The sequence below is a fragment of the Sceloporus occidentalis genome, unplaced genomic scaffold, assembly GCF_023333645.1.
Source record: "Sceloporus occidentalis isolate IW3139 unplaced genomic scaffold, rSceOcc1.0.p SCAF_6, whole genome shotgun sequence".
Classification (NCBI taxonomy): domain Eukaryota; kingdom Metazoa; phylum Chordata; class Lepidosauria; order Squamata; family Phrynosomatidae; genus Sceloporus; species Sceloporus occidentalis.
In genome coordinates this window covers 68,601,483-68,624,920 of record NW_028316986.1, presented here as the reverse complement: position 1 = coordinate 68,624,920, position 23,438 = coordinate 68,601,483, and the positions used below count along the sequence as shown (strand labels likewise).

Sequence of the window (23,438 nt, the reverse complement as noted above, 5' to 3'; positions counted from 1 at the left end):
CATACCTGATCTGGATTTCTCCAGCACTTTTCGAAAGAACAGGACTTTCTTTGCAAAGTACATGAAAAGTCCAGATTGGGTATGGGATACCATGGTCGAGTACAGGGTGCCCCCAACCTCGGCATTGAGACATGCAATAAAATCTGTGCTTAAAAGTTTTCATCCTGCGCAGAGGTTGGGATGGAAAAATGGAAAAAGGCAGTACAATAATCTCCTATAAAGTTAAGATTCTGGGAGATTGTCATGTGTTCTGAAATCCAGCACTATTAGGATTCCAGAATGCTTGGAAAATCAATGAAAATCAATGTGAATAGTTTTTTCCCTACAGCTGTCCACTTAAAATGTTAGTAGCACACAACTGGCTGTGTTAGTCTGTTATCAGCATGAAAAGATGCAAAGGGATCCTATTGCATCTTTGAGACTAACTGGCAGAATGGAATTGGTAGCTTTATAGACTCAGGATGCATCTGCAGTTTGACACCACTTTAACTGCCATGGCTCAATGCTATGGAATTCTGTGATTTGTAGTTTTGTGAAATATTTAGCCTTCTCTGTCAGAGAGCTCTAGTGATACAACAAACTACAAATTCCAGAATTGCATAGCATGGAGCCATGGCAGTTAAAACAGTGGCAAATCACATTATTTCTGCAATACAGATGCAGCCTCAGTCTACTTCATCAAATGCATGGAGTGAATAATCTATGGGCAGACATTTATACTAATGGACGGTGGGAGAGGAGTGTGACTAGTAATAGAGTTGCTATGTTGGGTATATGGATTTGGTGTTGGGGTGACAAGTTCAGTTGCAACAATGGTCAGTATGAGTAGTTAGGGGACAAAGAGGAAAGACAAAATCTACACTGAGCCAAATATTGAAAATGTGAATGTTTGGGGTGGGGCCCAAGGCACGTGATGGCCCTTTGAGCAGTTCACACGTAACAAGGCTAAAGTGTAAAAGAAACTTGTGCCAAATCTCAGCACCTGTCTAAAGGTTGTGTGCTGACTGGCAGTCAAACTTGCAGTGAGACATATCCAACCTCTAGCTTGTTCCACCCGGCCTGATCTTGCTTTTGATGCAAGAGGACATAAGTTAAGCCGGGATCTATTCCGGCCTTCCCAGAATAGATCCCGGCCATGTAACACTCCCCCCACAGTCATATACAAGTGAAGACTCTGCCCACCGTTATTTTATTATTGTAGTATTGTTTCTAGATTTTTATCGTCTGTAATTTTAATGGATGGAATTGTTTAATCCTTTTTAAGGGGGGAATTGTATATATTGTATTTTTTTAAAAGGTTGTACGTCGCTTTGATTGTGGAAACAAAAAGCGGGATATAAATTAAAGTTTTATTTTTTATTTATTATTATTAATGGGGATTTAGTGAAAAAGAACTTTTGTTTTCAAAGGCCACCAATAACACCACCATTACTAAGCACAGAGTTTACAAAAATTACTTTTTTAGAGTACAAGCTTTCAGTATCCTCCAGCTGCTGACTAGGGAGTTTATCAAACGGGAGGAATTTCTCTTAAATTTGAATGAAAAGAAAGTGGGGCCAAAACGCATTCACTTAAAGCCACTAGTTTCGTGCAATTATGTGAATACGCATTGCATTTGAACTGGCTCCCCATTGCCCGAATACAGCATGCCATTGCCGGAATTTGCATGTGGCAGTCTATTAAGCAATAACATGAAACCACGTGATTGCGTTCGGACCGACTTCCCATTGCCCGTATTTGTGTGTAGTGGGTTATCATGCAATAATGTTAAACCCCATGATTGCATTCAGATTGCCATCGGATTATACTTCCAATTTCCCTTCTCTGATAAACTCCTGGGAGATTCTCAGAGGTGTATTCCCCAAAAATGAGCTCTCCCAAGGTATGACTACATTTGATGTTACAAAAATAGAGTTGGTCAGCTGTTGTTGGTGCAAAATCCTTTACTAAGTTTCTTCTAAAAGAAACCAGCAAATATAACAATTTTCTTCCCATTGCAAGATGGAGGTTGTCAGCCTACTACCTTTGAAATCCAGTTTTCCAAGCCTATTTGCAATTTGGGTACTTTTCCTTGTAAAATTTGCATGTGGTTGATTTACATAGAAAACAACATTTTCTCTTTAGAAAATAATATTCCTATGTAGAAATATTATTTACTGAACTGAAAATGCTGTTTCCTGCACAAAATATGTTGTTTTCTATACAAATTAACCATGTACAAATTTTACACAAACTAAACCCACAAGTTTATAAGTTTTATATTATATATATATTGAAATAGTCAAGGAATTCCTGTACCTAGGATCAAACATTGATCAGAATGGAGATTGCAGTCAAGAAATAAGAAGACTAGGAATGGGTAAGGCAACTATGAAAGGACTAGAACTAGCAAATATATACTACAGAGTATTAAAATCAGAATCGTCCAGTCAATAGTATTCTCCATCGCCATGTACTGTATGTATGTGAGAGCTGCACAGTGAAGGATGCAGACAGAAAGAAAATCAATGCATTCAAAATATGGTATTGGAGAAGAGTGCTTAGGGTAACATGGACAGCCAAACAAATGGGTCCTTGAACAGATCAAACCAGAACTCTCCTTGGAAGCCAAGATGATGATGATGATGATGATGATGATAAGAATTTATTTCTATCCCACTTTTCCTGTAGAATCGAGGCGGCTTACAACTAAAATAAAATTCACACAATATAAATAAATCCCACTATTCCCTCCCTCATTATACGTATAACATAATAATTCTAATGTAACAATAAAATATAAGTTAAATCATTAAAACAGTTAATTAAAACCAATCAGAGAGAGGAAGAAATGGGATATCTTGGGGTAATCAGGAGTAATCAGAGACATGATCTATATCATCTCAGGGTGACTAAGTGAGTGACTCAGGGAAGGCCTGTCACAAGATATCTGTCGTGATGGCTTTTTTAAAGCCATCAAGTTTAGTAATATGTCGGATCTCCTCTGGCAGACCATTCCATAGTTTGGGAGTGGCAAATGAAAAGGCCCTCTGGGTAACCACAGTCACCCTTGTCTTTTTTGGCTGCAGGAGGTTATTCCCAGAGGACTTAAGTGTGCGGGGTGGATCATATGGAAGAAGGCAATCTCGCAAGTAGATTGGACCCAAGCCATGATGATCAAATTGAGGCTGTAGTACTTTGGCCACATAATGAGAAGGCATGGATCACTAGAAAAAACAATAATGTGGGGAAAGGTAGAGTGGAGAAGAAGAAGAGGAGGAGGAAGACCGCAAGCAAGATGGATGGATTCAGTCAGGGGAGTCACAGACATGGGTTTGCAGGGACTGAGCAGAGCAGTAGAGGATAGGGAGACCTGGAGGTGTCTCATTCACAGGGTTGCCATGAGTCAGGGCGAACATGAGTGCAATTAACAACAACAAAACCCACAAGTACAGCTTTTTCTGCATTGGCAACAGCATTTCCTGCAGCACATAATATTTCTATATAGGAAATTTATCTTTTGCACAGAAAATGTTTTCTATACAAATTAACCACATGCAAATTTTGCACAGAATAATTCCCAAATTACTAGTATGCTGTCTAGAAATATTGTTTTCTTTGCAGAAAATGCTATTTCTATGCAAAGCAATCACATGCCAATATTGCATAGAATATGTCCCAAACTGTAAAGATTGTCATTAGTCCAGGATCCTTCTCAACAATTTTCTGAATATTTCCAAATATTCTTTCCATTCTTATGTTTGAGGCAGCTTCAGTTTCTTAAGGAATTTGAGGAAATAGAAGAGTTACAACAGTTGAAGTATTATTCCAAAAAAAGTAACTGAGTTATACTGAATTACAGCTCATTACCATCCCAAAGGCTTACAAATGCAAAACTCATAATTAACAAGTTTCAAAATAACTCTCTTCCATTCTTTTTTTTAAAAATAACTATTTTAATGAATTCCAAAAAAAGCTAAATGAAGCTATAAAGTACAGTGCAGGCCACTGCTTTAGCTTTACAATATTCTCCTGTAATTATAAAATGTAACCCAAAAGTTGCAATTATACTTCAACCTAACTGACGTTATCCCTCAGTGTAACATAGTAATGTCTTTATTTTCAGAAAAAGAAAGCTGCTGAAATCCCAAATGACCATTAGTACATAACCTCACTTACTGGGAAGCAGCATCAGGGATTAACAGGAGTCCATTCCACTGTTGATCAAGAGGAAGCTGCTTGAGGGTTCTGCCCCTGCCTATGAGTGAGCTCTGGTACAACAGACAGAAAAAGTGCCACAAATCCCACTCATACTCAAGATTGCTCATGTGAGGAGGGCAGGAATATCAGGCAGCTTCTTCTTGATCGATAGAACAGACTTTGTAATGCTGGTTACTGGTAAGTAGGGTTTGGGAAATTTTCACAGTCCCTACTAGGGGCTACATAAGGATCATGCCCATAAAGGTTTCCCCTTTGACAAGTTTGTCTAGTCGTGTGTGTCTGTAGGGGGTGGTGCTCATCTCTGTTCCTAAGCTGAAGAGCCAACATTGTCCAAAGACGACTCCGTGGTCATGTGGCAAGCATGACCGCACAGAATGCTGTTATCTTCACATTGAAGTGGTACTTATTTATCCACTTGCACTTTTATATGCTTTCAAACTTCTAGGTTGGCAGAATCTGGGATTATTGATGGGACCTCACTCTGTCCTGTAGCACTTAGGTCTTAAACTGCCGATCTGTTGATCTTGCAATCATCAGAGTCAGCATCTTAACCACTGAGCCACCATGTCCCTACTAGAGGTTAAACTAAGGGCTACGTAGAAATCATAAATACACAGCAGTTACAGATGTGTAACAGTATCTTATGTATTCATAACTGCCCAACAGCATTCCAGACATTAGTTACATTTACTTTATTATATATAATTTGTTACTCCTACGCTTTAGAAACTGAACAGTATTAGTAAAAATGTGACAAATGAATGCTTCTAATAAGTAAACTAAACCCAGGGGAGCTGCGGGGGGGGGGGGGGGGGCAACAGAGAGAAAGAGACCCAGACCCAGGTATCACTCTCTCTTCTTATCTTTCTAGGTTACTATTGGTGATATGTAGATTGCATTCTTAGGTTTTAATTACTCCCTGTTTCTTTTCCAAAAGATTAGCTGTTGTCCAAAGTGTGCTGGTAAGCATGACTTTTCATCCTGCTTGAAAGCCTCTGTGAATAGCCAACAGAAAGGAGAGCAAGTGCCTTTAAGTGGCCCAAGAACAATTAGTACCAGGAGAGTAGATAGAGCAGGCACATAGGTCATTTCCCTAGGGTCAGATAAGCATAGGCGGGTTACATACCGCCGAAAAGCAGCGGCCTGTACCCGCCCCTTTCCCCGGGATATTAGGGCCTCAGCAGCTAGACCGGCAGCCGCTGAGGCCCCGATCCGCCGCTTTCCGGGCTGCAGGGAAGCGGCAAAAGGCCACTTCCCTGCAGCCTGGAAAGGGGTGTCCTTGGGGCTTGAAGCGGCGGCAGGGAGGAGGAGAAAGGGGCCGCTTGGCCCCTTTCTCCTTTGGTCTGCTGGGCGCAGCCGTCTGAAGGCTGCGCCCAGTGGACCAAACCAGGAAGGAGCTCTGAAACGGAGCTCCTTCCTGCTCCACGCTAAGGGCGCACTAAGGGCCCTGGCGTGGAGCGAGGGCGTCACGTCCGCGCCCCCCGTATAGAGGCGGCGCGGTCATGACGTCGTCATGGCGACGGCCGTGTGGAACGGCCGCCGCCATTTTGTGCGTGTAGAGCACGCACTAGGGTTAGGGGGGTGCGGAAGCACCGCCCCTTTCTAACCCTAGTATGCGCTCTGCGTGTACTTTCTGGCCCGTTTGTAACGGGCCAATGTGATTATTTTTAAATTTGTCTCTGTGTTTCTGCATTAACACAGACAAATGTTAAGGAAATACATTTCTTCTTTTGTCCTCTTTTTGGCCATCCTATATTGGGGATCTAGAAATGGTGATGGAGGGTTTTCTTGAAAGGGCCCTGAAACAGAAGACACAGTGTTGGAACTATATGGCAGAGAGCAGTTATAGAGAGGGACAGGAAAACACGGACAGGTTTAAACTACCCCATGATAAACCTCACAGCATTCACAATCATGTTTAATGTGATGTTGTTCCTCTATAATATCTAAATCCAACCTGTTGCTGCCACTATAGTGCCAGTGCAATGGAATTTCCTTCTCTACCTCTTTTTCCTGCAGCCCTCATATCTGCTTGGAAACCAGTTGTAGAGAGGTCCTCAGTCCTTCAGAGAATGCTTTTGAGGTTCACAAGGTGTATGAGTGTGCGCAGTAGGAAGAGTAGAATAACGCCACTCTTGGTACCATTTTCCCATCACCAGGGGTCCAGTGTTGCATCCTGCTTACTGAAATTAACTCTTCTTCTGTTCTGCTTAAAATTCAGCCACCCAGAAAGGAGTTGTTAGGTCCTACAAAAAGATGCAGATCAGTGCTGGTTTATTAGCTGTACTCCAGACAGGACAGGGTCCAAAGTTCTATGGGCCTGCTGACAGAGTGTTAATCTAAAATAAATAAACAAATAAATAAATAAAACTTTTATTTATATCCTGCTTTTTGTTAAAACAATCAAAGTGGCATACAACATTAAAAATGATACATCAGTATAAATATGATGTGCCCCCCACCCCGCCAGTCCACCAGTATGCTTCTTCTTCATTGAATGTGCCCCTTCTGGAGGCTTTTTGGCTGCCACGGTGCACAGTGCATCCAGCTGACATCCAACTGCGCTTGCATGCTGCCCTTGCATGCAGCAGCAGCCATCATCCCATGGATAAGAATGGAACTTGCTTCTTTATTTTCTTGGTGCATAGCTAGATAACACCTGTGTGGATCCCACTAGAAGGGAAAGAGCTGCTCTTGGGAAACTTGGGCTGCCCTTCTATACCTGTGGCAACATCATCACATAAAGAGGTACTGAATACTTCTTTGGCTAGTATGTCCATACACTTCACCAAGAACCAACAACATTGCTGCCAGGGTATTCAAACTAAAGGAACAACAGAACGTTGTGAGAGGATCAATGTGCCTAGCAAACCACAATTTAACAGATCCCACATACTGGCCAACAGAATCTACCAAAGGTCATTATTGTTATTCTTATGTGCCTTGAAGTGATTTCTGACTTCTGACAAACAACTTCACATTAACTGTTTATGACTCAGATGGCTGCTAAATAGTACAAAAATGAAGAGCCTAGCAAATGCATCCAGCTTCTGTCCATATTTCTTTCTTTCTTAAACAGGTATTGCTGAAGCTGCCATTAACCATGAACCTAGGAGTGGGTTTCTTCTGTTTCCTTGTATGCATTGCCACCATTGGCTGTGATCGAGTGTATGTCCACCCCTTCTACCTGTTTTCCATGAACAACACAAAGAGCCACAGTTGTAAAGAGCTGGAAGTCAGAGAACAGCTGATGAAGACTTTCATCCCCATCTCAATTGAGTCTCATCTTGCTTCTGAGTCTGAAGAGAGTCTGAGGAACCGAAGCGAGGAAGAAAAAAATCGTTTAGGTGTAAAGTTCTTGAGAGACCCGATTCATACAGTTGGTGCACGGTTCTACCAGAAGTTGAGGGAAATCTGGAAAGAAGATAATATTTTTCTGTCCCCCATCTATATATATGAGTCTTTGCTGGCCTTCTACTTAGGGGCCTCTGGAAGAACAGCAAATAATCTGCAGACCTTGTTAGAATTCAGCTCTCCTTCCATTGACCCAAACTGCACCTTCAAAATTGATGGGCGCAAAGTCCTCACAGCTCTGAGGTTCATCATCAATAGTCCATTCCATTCAAAGGATACAGAGGGACTGCTCTTCTCCAAGCTTTCCTGCCTTTTCTCAGCCCCTGACATCCGTTTATCAGAGTCCTTTGTCCACCAATTGGCTTTTTCAGATGTCAATTTCTATGTAAGGGCAGTTGATTTTACAAACCCAGCGCAAGCAGCCAAATACATTGGGGCCTTTGTCGAAGACAAAACCACACCCAGAAGCAAGAGTCTGCTGGTGGACATTGAACCAGAAACCACCCTGCTGCTTGCAACCTTCACACAATTCAGAGGTAATTTGGAAAAATCTCTACATGTATATTTAAGGCTGATCTTCCAATATGTGTTTAGATACCTGTATCTGCACACTCACATGCATTTGATGGTTGTCTGATGTGTGTACAATTTAGTAACCCCATCCCTAAGTAGATGCTAAGTCAGTCTAGAGATGAAAAGGATATTCATTACAATTAATTTCCCAGAAGAATAATGGATTTCCTGACAGCTAGGAAACCCTGGTGAGAAGAACATAATTTGCAAATTCTTTTGGGAATTATTCCCCAAATTATTTTGAGAATTATGCAAAAATTCATGTGAAGATTTTTCTGCTTAAAAAACCCAACTAACAGCTTGTTTCTCTCAGAAGATGTTTCTCATGCAACCTGACTTTTCCATAGTTTTTCAAAAGGAAATCACATATACTGCTGCACAGAATAATCTCTAGAAGAGTCTCAAGGTACACATTTTTGGAGACTATTGTGTAGAAATCTTTGTAACCTTCTGCAGTGGGAAGAATACCATGGAAATTAATCATCCCTGCATGTGAAAATGAACAATGCAAAGATTTACATTCCTAAACCAGGCCAACTCCAATGTCATGGTTTCACTCAACTCCTACTCACCCTCCCCAATTGTCCCAATTTGGCAAGGGTAGTTCTGATTAATCCCTCTGTTGCCCCACTTTTTCAGCTGCTTTTAAAATGTCCCAATTTCTCTTTCTTCCTCCCACTTTCCTCCCTTGTTCTCAGTTTTCTTCAGTTGCTGCAAACTGTTTAAACAGCAAAAGTAGTTTGCACTCATCTTGTTTCAAAGACAGATCCCTGGTTATCCTAGGGAACACATCAGGAGGAGATGTTGGTCCTGGTTTGAGCTTGAAAAAATTCCCCTTTGGGACTACAAATCCCAAAATCCTCCAGACAGAATGCAAACATTGGTGTGGTACAGAGTGTCAGGAAGAGGCGGCCGGGAGCCACCTCTCTTTGCTGCATAGCTGCACTGCAGCAACCAAATTGCACAGTGCGGCTACGCAAAAAAAAGGACCACTAAAAAGCAGCTCCTTTTTGCGCCATACCAAAAAGCTGGCAGCGGTGTGAGCACGTCACTGCTGCACGGCTCCATCTGAGGGGAGTGTGGGTGGCGCGCCCCTTGCACATGACGAGGGCGTCCTTCAGGGCCCATCTGTACTGGGCCATTATTTTCAAAATAGTATAACATATTACCTAAGAAGATCTCAGAGCCCATAAAAGTTCCTTGTTTGGAACGGAGGATACATTTTTTTTTGAGAGGCTCCCATAATAGGACTTCCGACTTTCAGCTAACCCATTAGAGATTCTTGGAGATCCAGTGTGATTTCAAAGATTACTTGTGAAGGAACCTCTAAGCAGTCTAAGCTGGATAAGGGTATGTGGGAAATCCTTCACTGTTGATGTACCCATTGCTAAACTTGAGATGTACCCATTCCAAGTTTTCCTTTCAGTTCCAAAAGGATGGCTTATAATGCAGAAGAAATAGGTGAGGCATGAATTGTATTTGGCTTGCTGCCATTTAGAGAGTTTTGGATTCTCTCCAGAAGTTTTGAACCACTCAGGATTTGTTAAGTAACAATCTAAAGCAAAAACCACAATTAATTAAAGTAGCACTTAGTCCCAGACTAGGTTTTTCATCTATTGATTGTTCCAATAGTTAGCAATTTCTGCTAGAATAATGTTATGGAATTATGAATTTGTGCTCCTTTGTCTTAACATTAAACACTGTGCCAAAAATCACAAAGTTTTACAAGGCAATGTTATGAATGGTGTTGAACCACACCAAGTCTGGAGTGTCCAAGATACTCAACATCCAACTGGGTTCCAGTGGGAAAAAGTGGAAGAGAGTGGTGTTTGCTGCATTCCCATTTTTTTTTAGAAAAGCAATTTCTCTACCTTTCTATTGAGCAACAGAAACTAATAAATTTAAAACATTTTAAATTTAAAGGGCTAATCTGCATTTTCTACCTGATTGGTGCCTTGCTCAAGAGCTTGGAGGGCTTTGAAGTGAATGAATTTGAGCCTCCCCCCCGCTCCACGAGCACTTTCCTTTTTCTCCTTTTCCAATACTAGAGCTCCATTGGGTGCATCTACACTGTGGAAATAGTGCAATTTGACAGCACTTTAACTGCCATGGCTCCATCCTACAGAGTTTTAGGATTTGTAGTTTTGTGAGTCATCAATACTCTTTGATAGAGAAAGCTAAACACTTAGTAAAACTACACATCCTAAGATTCCATAGGATGGACCTAAAATGGTGTCAAACTGTATTATTTCTACAGTGTAGATGCACCCAGTGCCAGAGAGGTGAGAGGTGCAGATCCCTTTGGAGGGACAGGAAAAAGGATCTAAGATTGGTTCTCCATCTCTGACCTTGGAGAAGGACTTCCCTATCCATTTTATGGACACTGGGATATTATCTCAGGGACCTTGGGACTGCACTCTGTAATACTACTGTTAGCACTGTCATATTTCTGGATTGGCTAGATTTTATACAGGTTTTAGGCATTCCATTTGGACATTAGCTGGCCTATTCTAAGCTGCAAGAGAGGTGCGAGGGATGATTCTGCAGTGTTTTTGCTCCTTTTGCTGCTGTTTCCCCCCAAAACAACATGAAGTGACTTACAGATTACATGCTGTTGAGGCCTTTCTTTGGTTTAAAATAGCCTAGAGGCATCAGCATGGCAGAATTGCCCCTCCACCATCCCTAAGGCAGTATTTCTCAGATTATCACATGTGGAAGATCACCAATTATTTTTTCTAATGTGCCTAGGATCAGTGCCATATTTGTGCCCATTGGCAACAAATGTTCATTTCTTTCCTGGATACTTGCCACAGACTGGGAGCCAATGGCTTGCAGACCAGCACCTGTCCACAAACCACATTTTTAAGTAGCACTGCTCTAAATGATGCTGGGAGGGAGTATATTGAATGGGGGGGGGGGGGGAGTAAAACAATGGGTGCATGTGTAGGAAACACATTGGGGAATGTTGTCCTCTATGACACACTGAGGGATTAGTGCAGCCCCTAGATCCTGAAGGGGCCCGGGTGGTGCCATGGTTACATGCTGGTACTGCAGCCATAAGGTTGTGAGTTCAATCCCAGGGTAAACCTTCCATTCTTTCATAGGTCAATAAAACCAGTACTTGTTGGGGGCAATTGACTTACAGATTGAAAACCGCTTAGAGTGCTGAATTCACTATTAAGCAGTATAGAAATGTAAATGCTATTGTGATTGCTAGTTGCCCCTCTCTGTTGTTAGCTTGGTGACTAAGCAGGAATTTGAAATCTAGCACTCTTCTCTATTAACCTGTACTGGCTCTCTCACATTGTTGCTTGTTGTATAAATGGTGTCAATGATGAAACATAGTGGTAGAAAAACAGTGTACCAATTAATGTGATTCATTTGCACAGTATTAAAATTTGTAAAATGCATTTCATTTGCATAATATACAGTTTATGCTACCAAGATCTGGAGAAGTTGAATATGGTAACCCTCTTTTAATTAGAGACATTAGTTTTGATTAGCAAACTATTGGTTTTAATCAGACCTTAGGAACAATTTTTTTAAACCCAATAACATGCTGTGTGAGGGATTCTGAGAACCATAGTCAAGATAGTAGCTTTTTCAAGCTCTTTTTTTATCGGCTGCTTTTATTCTTTGTATACTGCTAGCCTTTGTTCTATTTTTATATATTTATTTTCTATTATATAATAGTTATTATAAAGGGGGCCTCCCTGTTGAAGAAGCCTCAAGACTTCTGGCTGAATTTGGACACAGCAGTCCCTGTACCTATGATGAGAGTGACAGGAAACTTTGAGTATAAATGTGATGGTGACCCCAACCTTATTGTGGTCAAAATTCCTGTCAGTAAGAGCATATTCCTGCTGCTTTTGCAGCCAACCAACAGCAGTGACTTGGGCAAAGTTGAAAAGCAATATTCCTTGACGCCATCTGTATCCTGGATGCAAAAACTGTCAGCAAGGTATATTTTATTGATTGAACATTAAGTGATATGAATGTAAGAACTATCTCTGTGGGATCAGTAGCATTCAGTTTGGAAGTATCTGGTTTTTTTTGGGGGGGGGGGGGTTGCTTGTGTAGTTGGAGATGGCATTGATATTCAGTCTCACAACTTAATCCAGGCATTAATTACTGCCATGTTTTTGGTCAGTGCCATGACACAATATCATAATGAAACCTATGTGATGGTAGAGGTGTAGTTGATCTGAAAGTGCTGGGACCTAGCAGGACATCTTCTGTCAACTCCCCTTTTTCAATGTTTCCTGAGCCCTCTGAGTTTAGCTGCAATCCTCTCAGGAGTGGAACAGGATGGAAATATTTGACCATAGACAGGATTAAAGTAGATAATATGCTTTTGACATCTTCTTCTTCAAGTGATGAAATATGTGATTGTCATAGAAAGTGATTGTGCTTACTGGAAAATAAGCATAGACTTATTTGTTGTAGTACATATCTTTGAGGAAATCCCATTGAAGGAGAGAAAATGTGTTAATCGCTGGGAACAAACATTCTTTTTAATGTCTTATTTTACTGATGGTATTATTTGTCATATAGTACTGTTCAATTTTAGACAGAATGTTTTTGAGTAGTTACATTACATAGAAGAAATTTGGTTCATTTCACCAAGAGTAATTTATAAGGCTCATTTTGCCAAACTAATATGCTAGGTTTTGCTCATTGTTGTGCTGGTGTGTGTGTGTGTGTGTGTGTGTGTGTGTTTAATGTTATATGTTTTAATGTGGTTTTAATGCTTTGTTTAATCTCATTTTAACTTTTGCATCTTGTGGATTTTTAACAGTACTTTTAATTTCTTGTGAGCTGTTTTGAGTCCTGAATTGGGAAAAAGGCAGGGTAGAAATAAAATAAAATGAAATCATCCTCCTCTTCCTCCTCCTTCCAGGTTGATGCCACTCTCACCATTGGAAAAAAACCCACAGTCAAATTGCTTTTAGAGCATGTTGTATGTGGCACAGTGCTTTCCTACATTTCTTTGGTAAAAGAACTCCTGTGGTGTGCCAGACTGAAAACTGGCAATGAGTGGGATTGATTGGCTGGGCAAGAGGGAAAAGCAAAGTATCTAAAGCGGAAGGCTGTAACATTTTGGGAGGTGCAGATGGAACTCCTAAAACAATGCTTGATCAGAAATTACCCAAAATACATAAAAGAGCAACACTGGCTAAGACATTACTCAAAACATATAGAAGAACTATTTGCCATCAGGAGAGTTATCTCCTGTTTTGATTTGGGCATCTGAGAGGAATCAGATGTGTCCTCAGTGAATGTTGCAAGAGCATCCCATAAGGGTGGCTGAGCACCTCTGTTCTCTTGATATTTCCCACTTTCAGGAGGAATGTTCCAGGAAGTCCAGAGTTCTTCCAGACCAAAGAGCACTGCTAAATTCACCCTGCCCTACTTTTTCAGATTGTTTGTCGGAAGCAAAAAGTGTGTGAAAAACATGGATTACAAATGGAAAACGATATCTGAAACATTTATAACATTCTGTGAATGAGGAAGGGCTGGGCAACTGCATAATAAAAGCTTCACCATCTGGAAGCACCCCTGGAACCAACACTACTTTATGTGTCTTATTTACATAGGACTCATTTGTAATATCTACCTTCTTGTATCTTCTTCAGACAAATCCAGTTGACTTTGCCAAAGGTATCCTTGAAAACCATTTATAATCTTCAGGAACTCCTGGTGAAACAGAAGATGGCTGATCTGCTTGGAAAGAATGCCACTTTCAGGCTGCTAAGCAATGCTAACCTGACAATTGGCAAGGTATAATTTTTATACGGAAGCACACTTGTTTCATATTGTGCATCTGTTTGTTATCTGTGTAAACATTATCTCTCTCCATGTAAATTATGCTGTAGACCAGGGGTAGGCAACCCTTTTGAGACAGGGGCCGGGTTGCTGTCCCTCAGACAACTGGGGGGGGCCGAAGCCAAAAAATAAATAATTAAATAAACCGGGACAAATGTAGGACAAAATTTTCAAATGGTGAACACTTTTTTTAAAAAAGTGGAGGACACGCAAAAAAATTTGCTGATTTTTAAAAAAATGTTAACATAAATGCATGTTTCTGAGGCTTCTATAGACAATTGCCCCACCATGCCCCTCGCGCGAGACGCCAAAGGCCCCGGCGGCAATCGGCGGCACGACTGGGCTGGGGCCGGTCCCAAGGCCTCGCCGGGCCGCATCCGGCCCGCGGGCCGCAGGTTGCCTACCCCTGCTGTAGACCATAATGTCTGCAGTTTGAAAAATTAGCAGTTGAAGCACATTTCATCGAGATTGGGAATCAAAGTAAACAAACATTAAGAAGAGATGGGGGTCAGATTAACTATGGAGATGACAACATTAAATAAAAATTCAGGGTTTTTTTAAAAAATGAAAATCATCCTCAGGAGACTGTGGTGTTTCTTTTCCCACCAATCATTCTGGCCAGATTCACAGTTGCTCCCATACTTGCTCCCCTACAGGATTCAAGATAATACAACTCCATCTAACAAGACATCTCAGCCTCAGTTAGGATAACATACCCAAGGAGTCAGGAAAAATATCAAGCACCCTAGGAACCCTACCCAAAATTGCAACCTCTCAGACCTACTTTAAAACTGTGAAGATACCCACACTTCCCACCAGGTTGAGTCTATTTATCATATACTCCTCTCTCAAAATGCTCAGAGCAGGAACACCTGCTGATAGCACTATTTAAACAAACAAACAAACAAACAAACAAAAAACCTACACATGCAGTAGTATACTTTTTGGCAGTGGGAGTGCAAATTCCTTAGGTCGTCTATGACACTTACCAATTGCTTCTTGAGTCTTGAAGTCGTTTTGCATCACCATATCTCTTTCATTTGCTTGGACATTTCCCTTGTCATCTGTCCATCATGACCTGTGGCCTGACTCAGACTAACTGTGTGCATTTCTGCTTGCAGGTAATTAATCAGCAACATTTAGAGCTCAGTCCCAGTGGAGCGGATGAAGCTGAAGCTCCCCCAGAAGAAAATGAAGCCACTGAGACACTCAAAGTAACCATTGACAAGCCATTCCTGTTAGCAGTGTATGAAAAGGATTCAGATGTGTTGATTTATTTTGGAAGAGTAACAAATCCTCTGAAAGCGACATAAAATGTCATAAAAGGGAAAGAAAAAAAATTGGTTTTCCAGTTTTCCTTTCAATTTTTTTTCTTGACTTAGCAACTTTTTAGCCTTACTGACTTGTCATTTGATATTTTGAAATGAAAATTGATATACCTTTCAAATACAAAACCGATGAAAAGAATGCACAGTGTTTAAAAATAACTGTATTTCTTTAAGTGGATGTTGTAGGGATTCAACACATGTTTATACCACATGGTCAACTATGGCACCACACAAAAGAATTCATAGTACACTTGGGTTGCTAACCCCCTGAATCTACAATGAAGTAAGATGAATACACATTATTTTTACTAAGAGATAACATGTCAGATTCTGTATTACTACTTAATAAGGAGAGCTCAAAAAGCTCCTTTTTGGACTGCAGATTTGGATAGTTGTTACTCAAAAAAGTAACTTTTCTGAGCTCTATTGGTAAGCCAGGCATATGATATTGTCATATGTGCTGAAGACATTTTACTATACACTGGCACCATTTCAGTAACCCAGGAAAGCAATGTGATTGCTCTTAGTGCTTGGCAAGACAAGAGAATCAACTGACCAATTTTCCAAGTGGCCTAAAAAGGATTAACTCAAAATCATTTTGCTTCCTGGGCCTAAGGCCAGAATGGTGCCTGTGCCTTCTCTGTACAGAAGCTAGGTGCACTTGCAGGTGAATTTTATTTTAATAAGGACAGGATATCCTTCTACACCAGAGATGAGAGCAGTTTTCCTGGGCTCACTAAGCTGGCTACATGGCATCTAACCAGATCTATCTTCCAACAAGGAGAAGTGGAGAGGTGTCTCTGGAGGAATGACCAGGAATGGTGCCACGTACCTCTTAATACATCCAAGCACCTGCCAGGTGATGGTAGGGATGCCCTGAAACTAAGTTGTTGCTTGGAAAACAGTTGTTGTCTTCATTCATCCTGCTTTATAGCTTCATAGGATGACCTATTTGACCCTGGAGCATGGCAGCTCAGACTGGTAGTGATACAGATTATAGCAAATGAAAAGGGCCATTGAAAAATAGAATTGCGTAACCTTCTGGTTGTTTCATGGACTATGAGAATTCCTTGTGCAATTGGATAGCATTCTGTCCAGAGAGCAGCCAGATGTTTCCAGGTGTGTGTGTGTGTGTGTGATTTCTGTGTGTCCCAGGTTCTGGTAATCAGAAGCATCAAACCTCTGAATACAGACAGTTTGTTTACTGTATCTGTTTGCTGCCTTGGGTCCTCCACTCAGAGAAAATAAAAGAAAGAAAAGAAATAGGTCCATTGGAAATTAGGCTGAGTATTGCATAAACCCAGATTGAGAGCCACAGGCTACCAACTCCTGTTTTAATGAAAACATAGTTTAAGATGAATTTCTTCTAAATAATAGTATTTCTGTGAAAATAGAACATACAGAAAAGGGGGGTTTACTTTACTTCCAGTACCATCACCTTTTCTCATAATTTCCTGTTTGCTTATCAAGATTTAGCCCTTTCTGTTAAATCTATCTAATCTCGTCCTTTAATAAGATGGGGGTCTTAGTTTTTTATTATACTTCTCACAAATCCCTTCAGTTCACACAATTACCATGCTGGATGTACATTATATTAAAATTCTGATTTGCACAGTACCTTTGAACTGCGTTACCCATGAAGCTATAGTCAATATAAATATTCTGATTATCAAGAAGAACTGAACTAAAACCTGGAGCAGGTTATGCTACAAATTATTATGTAAAGGGTGGTGTTTGCTTTTGAAACAACCTGTTCTATGCAACTAATACTGGGACATTAAAGTAAGTAAGATTTATTTCCTCTCACACACCCCTCCAGTTACAGCAGTGCTTCTCAATTATTTTCTGTCATGCCCCCCCCCCCTAGGAAGAAGAAAACATTTCGCGCCCCCCGCGCGACTGTAAATAGTATCATTTGTCTATAAAATTGTTATAAGTACACCTCTGCATAACAGAGCCTCGCGCCCCCCCTGGGGGGCCCGCCCCACTATTTGAGAAAGGCTGAGTTATAGCAACAAGGAGACATCCTGAGAGGTTCAAGAGATAAGCTACTGTTTTTTTGAAAAAATAAATTGGGAATAAAAATCTAAAACATTAAGGGCTGGAATTCACAATCAGTCATGAATGTGTAACCTAGAGTTATGCATCTGTAACTTATTTGTATTCACTAATTAGTATTCACATGTATTCATGAGTGTGGCAACAGCATAGGAAATAAGCAGGAATGGCAAAAGTCTCTCAATTCTTCCTTACCAGGCAGCAACCACTGCGAGCAATGGGGCTCTATCCCCCTTTGACTAGGACATAGCAGGTTGACATTTCTACCTACCTCCAGCCAGTGATCTCTGGTGCCAGGAAGAATGATGACAGGGATCCTGCTTCAAACTGTCACAGCAGAGATTGCCATCTATCTGCTTTGTATAGACTGACTGGAGAACAGACCTCCGGTGTTTGCAATGCTGCCTGGTAATGAAAGGATAGTGGTAGGGGTTTGAGCCAGGAGACACTATTTAGTTAAGTAAATATAACTAATAACCTAATCTAGAATCTTGACCAAGATGTTTGTTTACACTGTTTTCTGTCCTAACCTGTTCAAATAGCTCAGAAGTTACAAAGCCTATTTACTTAGACCTGTAATAAGCAGGCAGAGATCTAACTATGTAACATTTTTAAAGTGGGAAGGTATTTGAACCAAGGTCTCCTCAAGATTGTTCAAAACCCAATATATTAACCCACATATATTAAGTTTGGGTTTCAATATGCACAGGAGATCATGTGCTGGAGAAAACGAATTAATGAAGAATATTTCCCAGTGGGTTTTATGGATCCCTAGCTAGTACAACCTAGCCCATTTGGAGTGTCACCATATCTCAACTATAATGTCTGTATACCTGATTCACAGTGATAGTAAAATCTAAAATTCTTGTAATGATTCTGTTGTGGAGATATTTCCAGATGATGTAGTTGAGCAAGAATGCAGAGAAGACCAAAATGCAGCTTTCTATTATCAAAATTAGATTATCACTGACCTTTCCCACAAAGCTCTATTGCAGATTTTGCCCCTTCATTTATCCTTAAATCTTGAATTAAATTTAAAAACCGTAAATGACACAGGGAAGTTTCAAAGGAAGTTTGAAACACATACTTTTGTTTTGAAATTCAAGACCTAATTTGTTTTTATCTCTTCTATGCAACTTAAATAACAATTGTTAAGCTCAAATGCCAGTAATTACTATTCTTAGGCATGTATCATAATATTTTCATTACACCTCTTCCCCCTCTGATTAATAAAAATACTCCAAAGAAACAAGTTTTTTCTGGTTTATTTTAATCATATTATTCCTGCATGATAAAAATTTACAACAAAAATAAAAAGTACTTTCACATTTCTGTGGCAGAATTTTAGAAATATAAAGGGTCTTCCATATAATGGAAAACTTGAGCAGTTGATTTTTTGTGTAAGGTTCTCCTTTTGGGTGAAACAAATTTTTATGTATCTTCAGGCATACTTCTGCTGAAGCTGCGTAAGGAAGCACTTCATTGCTACATATTATTTGGCAGGAGAAAAGTAAAAATAAATCCTCCTCTTTGGAAGCTGGAAATCATGTGGTTTGTTCTGCTGATATCTGATCCCTGGCAGCTTGAACAAGATCTGAAAGAGCTGAAAAGCTTTCAATGTTGTTCAACTGCAATCCCATCTTCTGCATCTGCAACAAAACATTAAAAGTTCTTTATAATTTTTGCAGCCAAACACAGAATCAAATAATCACTTTATAATCAAAGGATCTACAAGACTTCAGTTTTGTTTTGTGCTGATAACCAGTTTCACTGAATTTCAGACCTGTATACCATATTTACTAGCATATAAGATGACCAGGCATATAAGACGACCCCCAACTTTTTCAATAAAAATATAGAGTTTAGGATACACTCACCATATAAGACTATCCCATTTTCTGTGAAGCCTGCAGCCGGCCATGCGTGCGCGTGCAGGCTGCAAGGGGCCTCCGGAGGCCTCTTGAAGCCAGCAGCCGGCCGTGCACGCTCATGCCGGGTTCAAAAGGCCTCCAGATGCCTGGAAGGCAGCAGGAGGCTGGCGGTGGCGGCGCAGAACAGGCCGGGTGAGCGCATCGGACCACAGGGCTCTCTTGTTGCCGGGCTTAACCCAGAGTATAAGACGACCCCCAACTTTTGACCCAATTTTAGAGGGTCAAAAAGTCGTTTTATATGCCAGAAAATACGGTAATTTAATGGTATGCAATAGTAAAAAATCATTAATCTATAATTTTTATGAATGGATTTACCTTTATATTTACTAAGCATGAAGTGGTTAATTTGCACAGTTGATAATGATGCTAGAGGAAGAGTATAACTCAAATGCTTACAAACTACAGTTTTCCAAATAAATATGAAGGATAATTTTACCCATAAAGCAATGGTGGAAGAACTTAGGGCTTGAACAGATAGGCCAAAATATGCATCATTTAAACAGCATACTTCCAAAGTGACCCAAAGCAGCTATATTTTGGCCTGTCTGTTCATGCACTTAGATTCATGAACACAACTACAGAATCATAAATATACTTTTTAAAAATTTAAAACACTTCTCTAACTTATAAGTGAATTTGGATAGCACCGAACTGGCAATATAAATGAATGTGCAGGAGAAATGTCTTCTTATATCTTCTCCTTTTTGCCTCATAAGAGGCACACTTAAAGGGTGAGATATTCTGTTTCATATGCACACACAAATAAAATGTGGGGGGGAAATAGTGCGGAAAGAGTTCATCAATACTTGGATGAAATCCAGTCCTTTTTCTTTTCATTAGATTTAGCTTGAGCCAATGGATGAACTAAACAACTCTGGAGTCAGCAATGGACTGCATAAGGGATAGAGGGATTAGCCCTATGTCACAATCTCTTAGCCTCAGAGGATGGCAATGGCAAACCTCCTCTGAAGAAACTTACCAAGAAAACCCCATCAAGTCAGAAATAGCTTGAAGGCACACAACAACAACAAACAACAAGAATTAGGGAAAACATCCCTAGTAACGCGCTCTACATGGGGCTACCCTTGTGCCCTGTTCAGAAACTTCAATTGATACAAAATATGGCAGCCATGCTGGTCACATCCAGAACTGCCCATATTACACCGGTTCTAAAATCTCTCCACTGGCTGCCTATCAGTTTCCGGGCAAGGTACAAGGTGTTGGTCCTAACCTTTAAAGCCCTACATGGCTTGGGTCCTGACTACCTGTGGGAGCACCTACTTCCATATAATCCACCCTGCACACTTTGATCCTCCGGGAAGAATCTGCTACAACCTAAGCAGACCAGACTTTCAGTGGTGACCCAGAGGACCGTCTCATCAGCCTCTCCCAGGCTCTGGAATGACCTGCCAGACAAGACCTGCCATATTACCACCTTGGAAACCTTTAAAAAGGCTATTAAGACGGATCTCTTCCGGAAGGCCTTTCCAGACTAGGCTAGATCCATTAGACTTGCCTCCCCTCTCTAATGATACCTCAAATTGTTCAGATATCAAAATTGATTGATACCATCTCCCCATCTCCCCTTCATTTCTTGTGCTAATCTGCCGAAATTTTAGTGTATTCCTATTGGATAGTTTTAAATTTGGATGTTTAATCTCTTTTTATGGGTTGATCACTGTTTTTATGATTGGGGGGAGGGTTGGGGTTTTTAAATTGTAATTTTTAATTGTTTGATGTTTTAATTATACTGTTGGAGTCCGCTTTGATTCCTTTGTGAAAAAGCGGAATACAAATTGTTGTTGTTGTTATTATTATCCCATTTGTCTTAGGAGAGGGCATTCACCCAGCTCTGAACTGTTTTGCATTCCTCTCAAAAGGCATAAGGGTCCCTTTGGATTTGGCCTTATCTTTGAAAACCCAAGTGACTTCTGTAGCATTTATACCTTATATAAGTGGCTTGAGACTAAGGTGCTTTGTCCTGTGTGATTATGCATAAGTATTCTGATAATTGTCAAAGGCCCTTCTCTGATTTCTTCCTAACTTGGGAAGTGGGACAGGCAACCATCAAAAGTGAAGGTGAAACAGAAGGGGAGCAGCAGAGAAAAGGAGAAAAAGTGAAGGTTACCACCTCTGTTTTGCCCATTTCTGAAATGCCCAGCTATGAGAGAAAGTAGGGGTGTCCATGCAGCCAAGGCAGCATGGGGGTGAAGGCCTAGATCATCCCATTTGAGCCTGCCCAGGCATTAAGATCTGAAGGGAAGGCACTTCTATCCCACCACTTTCATGGGCACAGTTGGTCAGAAGAAGGAAGACATTTTCTGTGGCTGCTCACATTTTGAAACTCCCTCCTTAGGAAAGTTAGGAAGGCTTCTTTGCTTTCCTTTAGGCATCAAATGAAGACCCTTATTTTCCAGCAAGTCTTTAGAAACAGATTTTATCAAAAAAGGGGCTTTTATGGTGTTATACTGTTTTTAATTGTAAGCTTTTAATTGGTTTTAATTTTGTTATTTAATACTGTTTGAATGTTAATCTTATACTATGTCTTAATTATATGCGTTTTATTTGTGTATTCTCTGCCTTTTTGTAAGCAGCCTTGAATTGCAACCTGGGAGAAAGGTGGGATATAAATAAAATGGTGGATGGATGGATAATGGACTGGACATCTATTTGTCCTGTGGCATACATATATGATACATATGAAGCAGAAATGAATTTAACATGGAAAAATGAGAAAATCGAGCTTCCGAGAAGTACCTTTCTCTAGATTTTCTTAGTGTCCATCTAATGTCTTTTCAGTACAAGATGAAGGCCTTTTAGATCTTAAACATTTTAAAACAGAAGGATTTTACTTGTTCTGAGTGGATGTTTTTTTCATGCTGTTTGTCCTATTAATTTTATATTAATTTTGATTGCTGTTCTAGCGATTGCCCACTTAGACCAATCTTTTAATCATATCACTGTAAAAACAGAAACTGTTCTCATAAATGCTGGCACTACTTTTTAAAAATAAATGTTCTACTGCAACTTCCAAATGCTAAACAATGATTTAATTTTATCATACCAAAAATGGTTAAATATATTCAGCTTTATATAGATTGAGCTCAGTCTTTATTTGATATTAAATCTATCCTATCAGTTCAAAATGAATATTATAGCAAAGAAGCTTCTATTGAATTAATTACATGTGAGCATTTTGTCATTTTATTCAGATAAAGTGAAATAAACAATTTTACTAAGACTTTCAGTTTAGATCACCTCTAGAAACAGATTTTAACATTTTTAAGTTACTACAAAATATTAAACCATCCCGTATGCTTAATTTTCTAGACTAGAATATGTTCTCTTAGTGTAGTTGGAAGAAAGAGTAAGGCTGTGACATCTCTTATGAATTTATTTATTTATTTATTTATGGAGATGGGGTGCTTGTTGCTTTCCACATTTAAGGGCTGAGTATTTCTTGGCTAAGAAAACCATATGAAATTTAGGGGGTTGCCATAAATCAACAGGCGACTTGAAGATACACACACACACACACACACACAGAGAGAGAGAGAGAGAGAGAGAGAGAGAGAGAGAGAGAAGCTGCCACCAAAAAAAGTAATTGGCAACTGCAGGGGAAGACCATCAGATATCTGTCTGATAGAGGCAAGAAAAACTGACCCCAAAAGAACAGTTGAAGGTCAAATGCAAATGTAGTTCTCTTTCAAAGAGAAATCATTATTTATTTCACATTCAGCACCAAGTATCTTAGTTCATCCAACAAAAATTGTTTTTGTTTACCTGAATACTGAAGTATTCCACATCTAGGGCCAACTGAAGGCGGATTTTATTGTCATCGCTCATGCCTCCATTTGGAGATACACTATTTGCAGTCACAGTTTTTCTGGCCTGCTTAAGCCTTTTCAAACTTTCTTCCATCTTCTTTACAGAATTCAGAATATCTGATACTGTCTCAAAGTACCTGAATATAGAGATTAATGACTGGATTAGACCAGGAGCCTTCTGCATACAAAATTATTAAGTGAGCAGAAAAGAAAATAGCCTGTTTTAATCTGGAGCTGACAGACCTGAACAAATGAACAAAACAATACACTTTTCTCTTCAATGAGACATAAAAAGGCTGACTGGCCATTACTAAACTGTTATTATTATACTCATCCTTCAT

At 40.1% G+C, this 23,438-nt stretch overlaps 2 protein-coding genes across 2 annotated transcripts in view; one reads left to right on the top strand and one right to left on the bottom strand.

The window, feature by feature from the left end:
• Nucleotides 1-7,288: 7,288 nt before the first annotated feature.
• On the top strand, nucleotides 7,289-16,761 carry AGT (angiotensinogen). Its single transcript, XM_089529952.1, has 4 exons — nucleotides 7,289-8,090; nucleotides 11,821-12,088; nucleotides 13,764-13,908; nucleotides 15,075-16,761. The coding sequence occupies exons 1-4, from the start codon at nucleotides 7,304-7,306 to the stop codon at nucleotides 15,264-15,266; spliced, it is 1,392 nt and encodes a 463-aa protein (XP_089386078.1). The 5' UTR covers nucleotides 7,289-7,303; the 3' UTR covers nucleotides 15,267-16,761.
• Nucleotides 16,762-18,589: 1,828 nt separating this feature from the next.
• The window catches only part of COG2 (component of oligomeric golgi complex 2), a 41,907-nt gene continuing 37,058 nt past the window's right edge, over nucleotides 18,590-23,438 (bottom strand). Inside the window, exons 17-18 of the mRNA XM_089529951.1 lie at nucleotides 23,054-23,234; nucleotides 18,590-18,988 (exon numbers count right to left, since the gene is read on the bottom strand). Of these exons, the coding sequence (XP_089386077.1) occupies nucleotides 18,884-18,988; nucleotides 23,054-23,234 (286 nt within the window). The 3' untranslated portion in view covers nucleotides 18,590-18,883. The remainder of the gene's footprint in view (nucleotides 18,989-23,053; nucleotides 23,235-23,438) is intronic.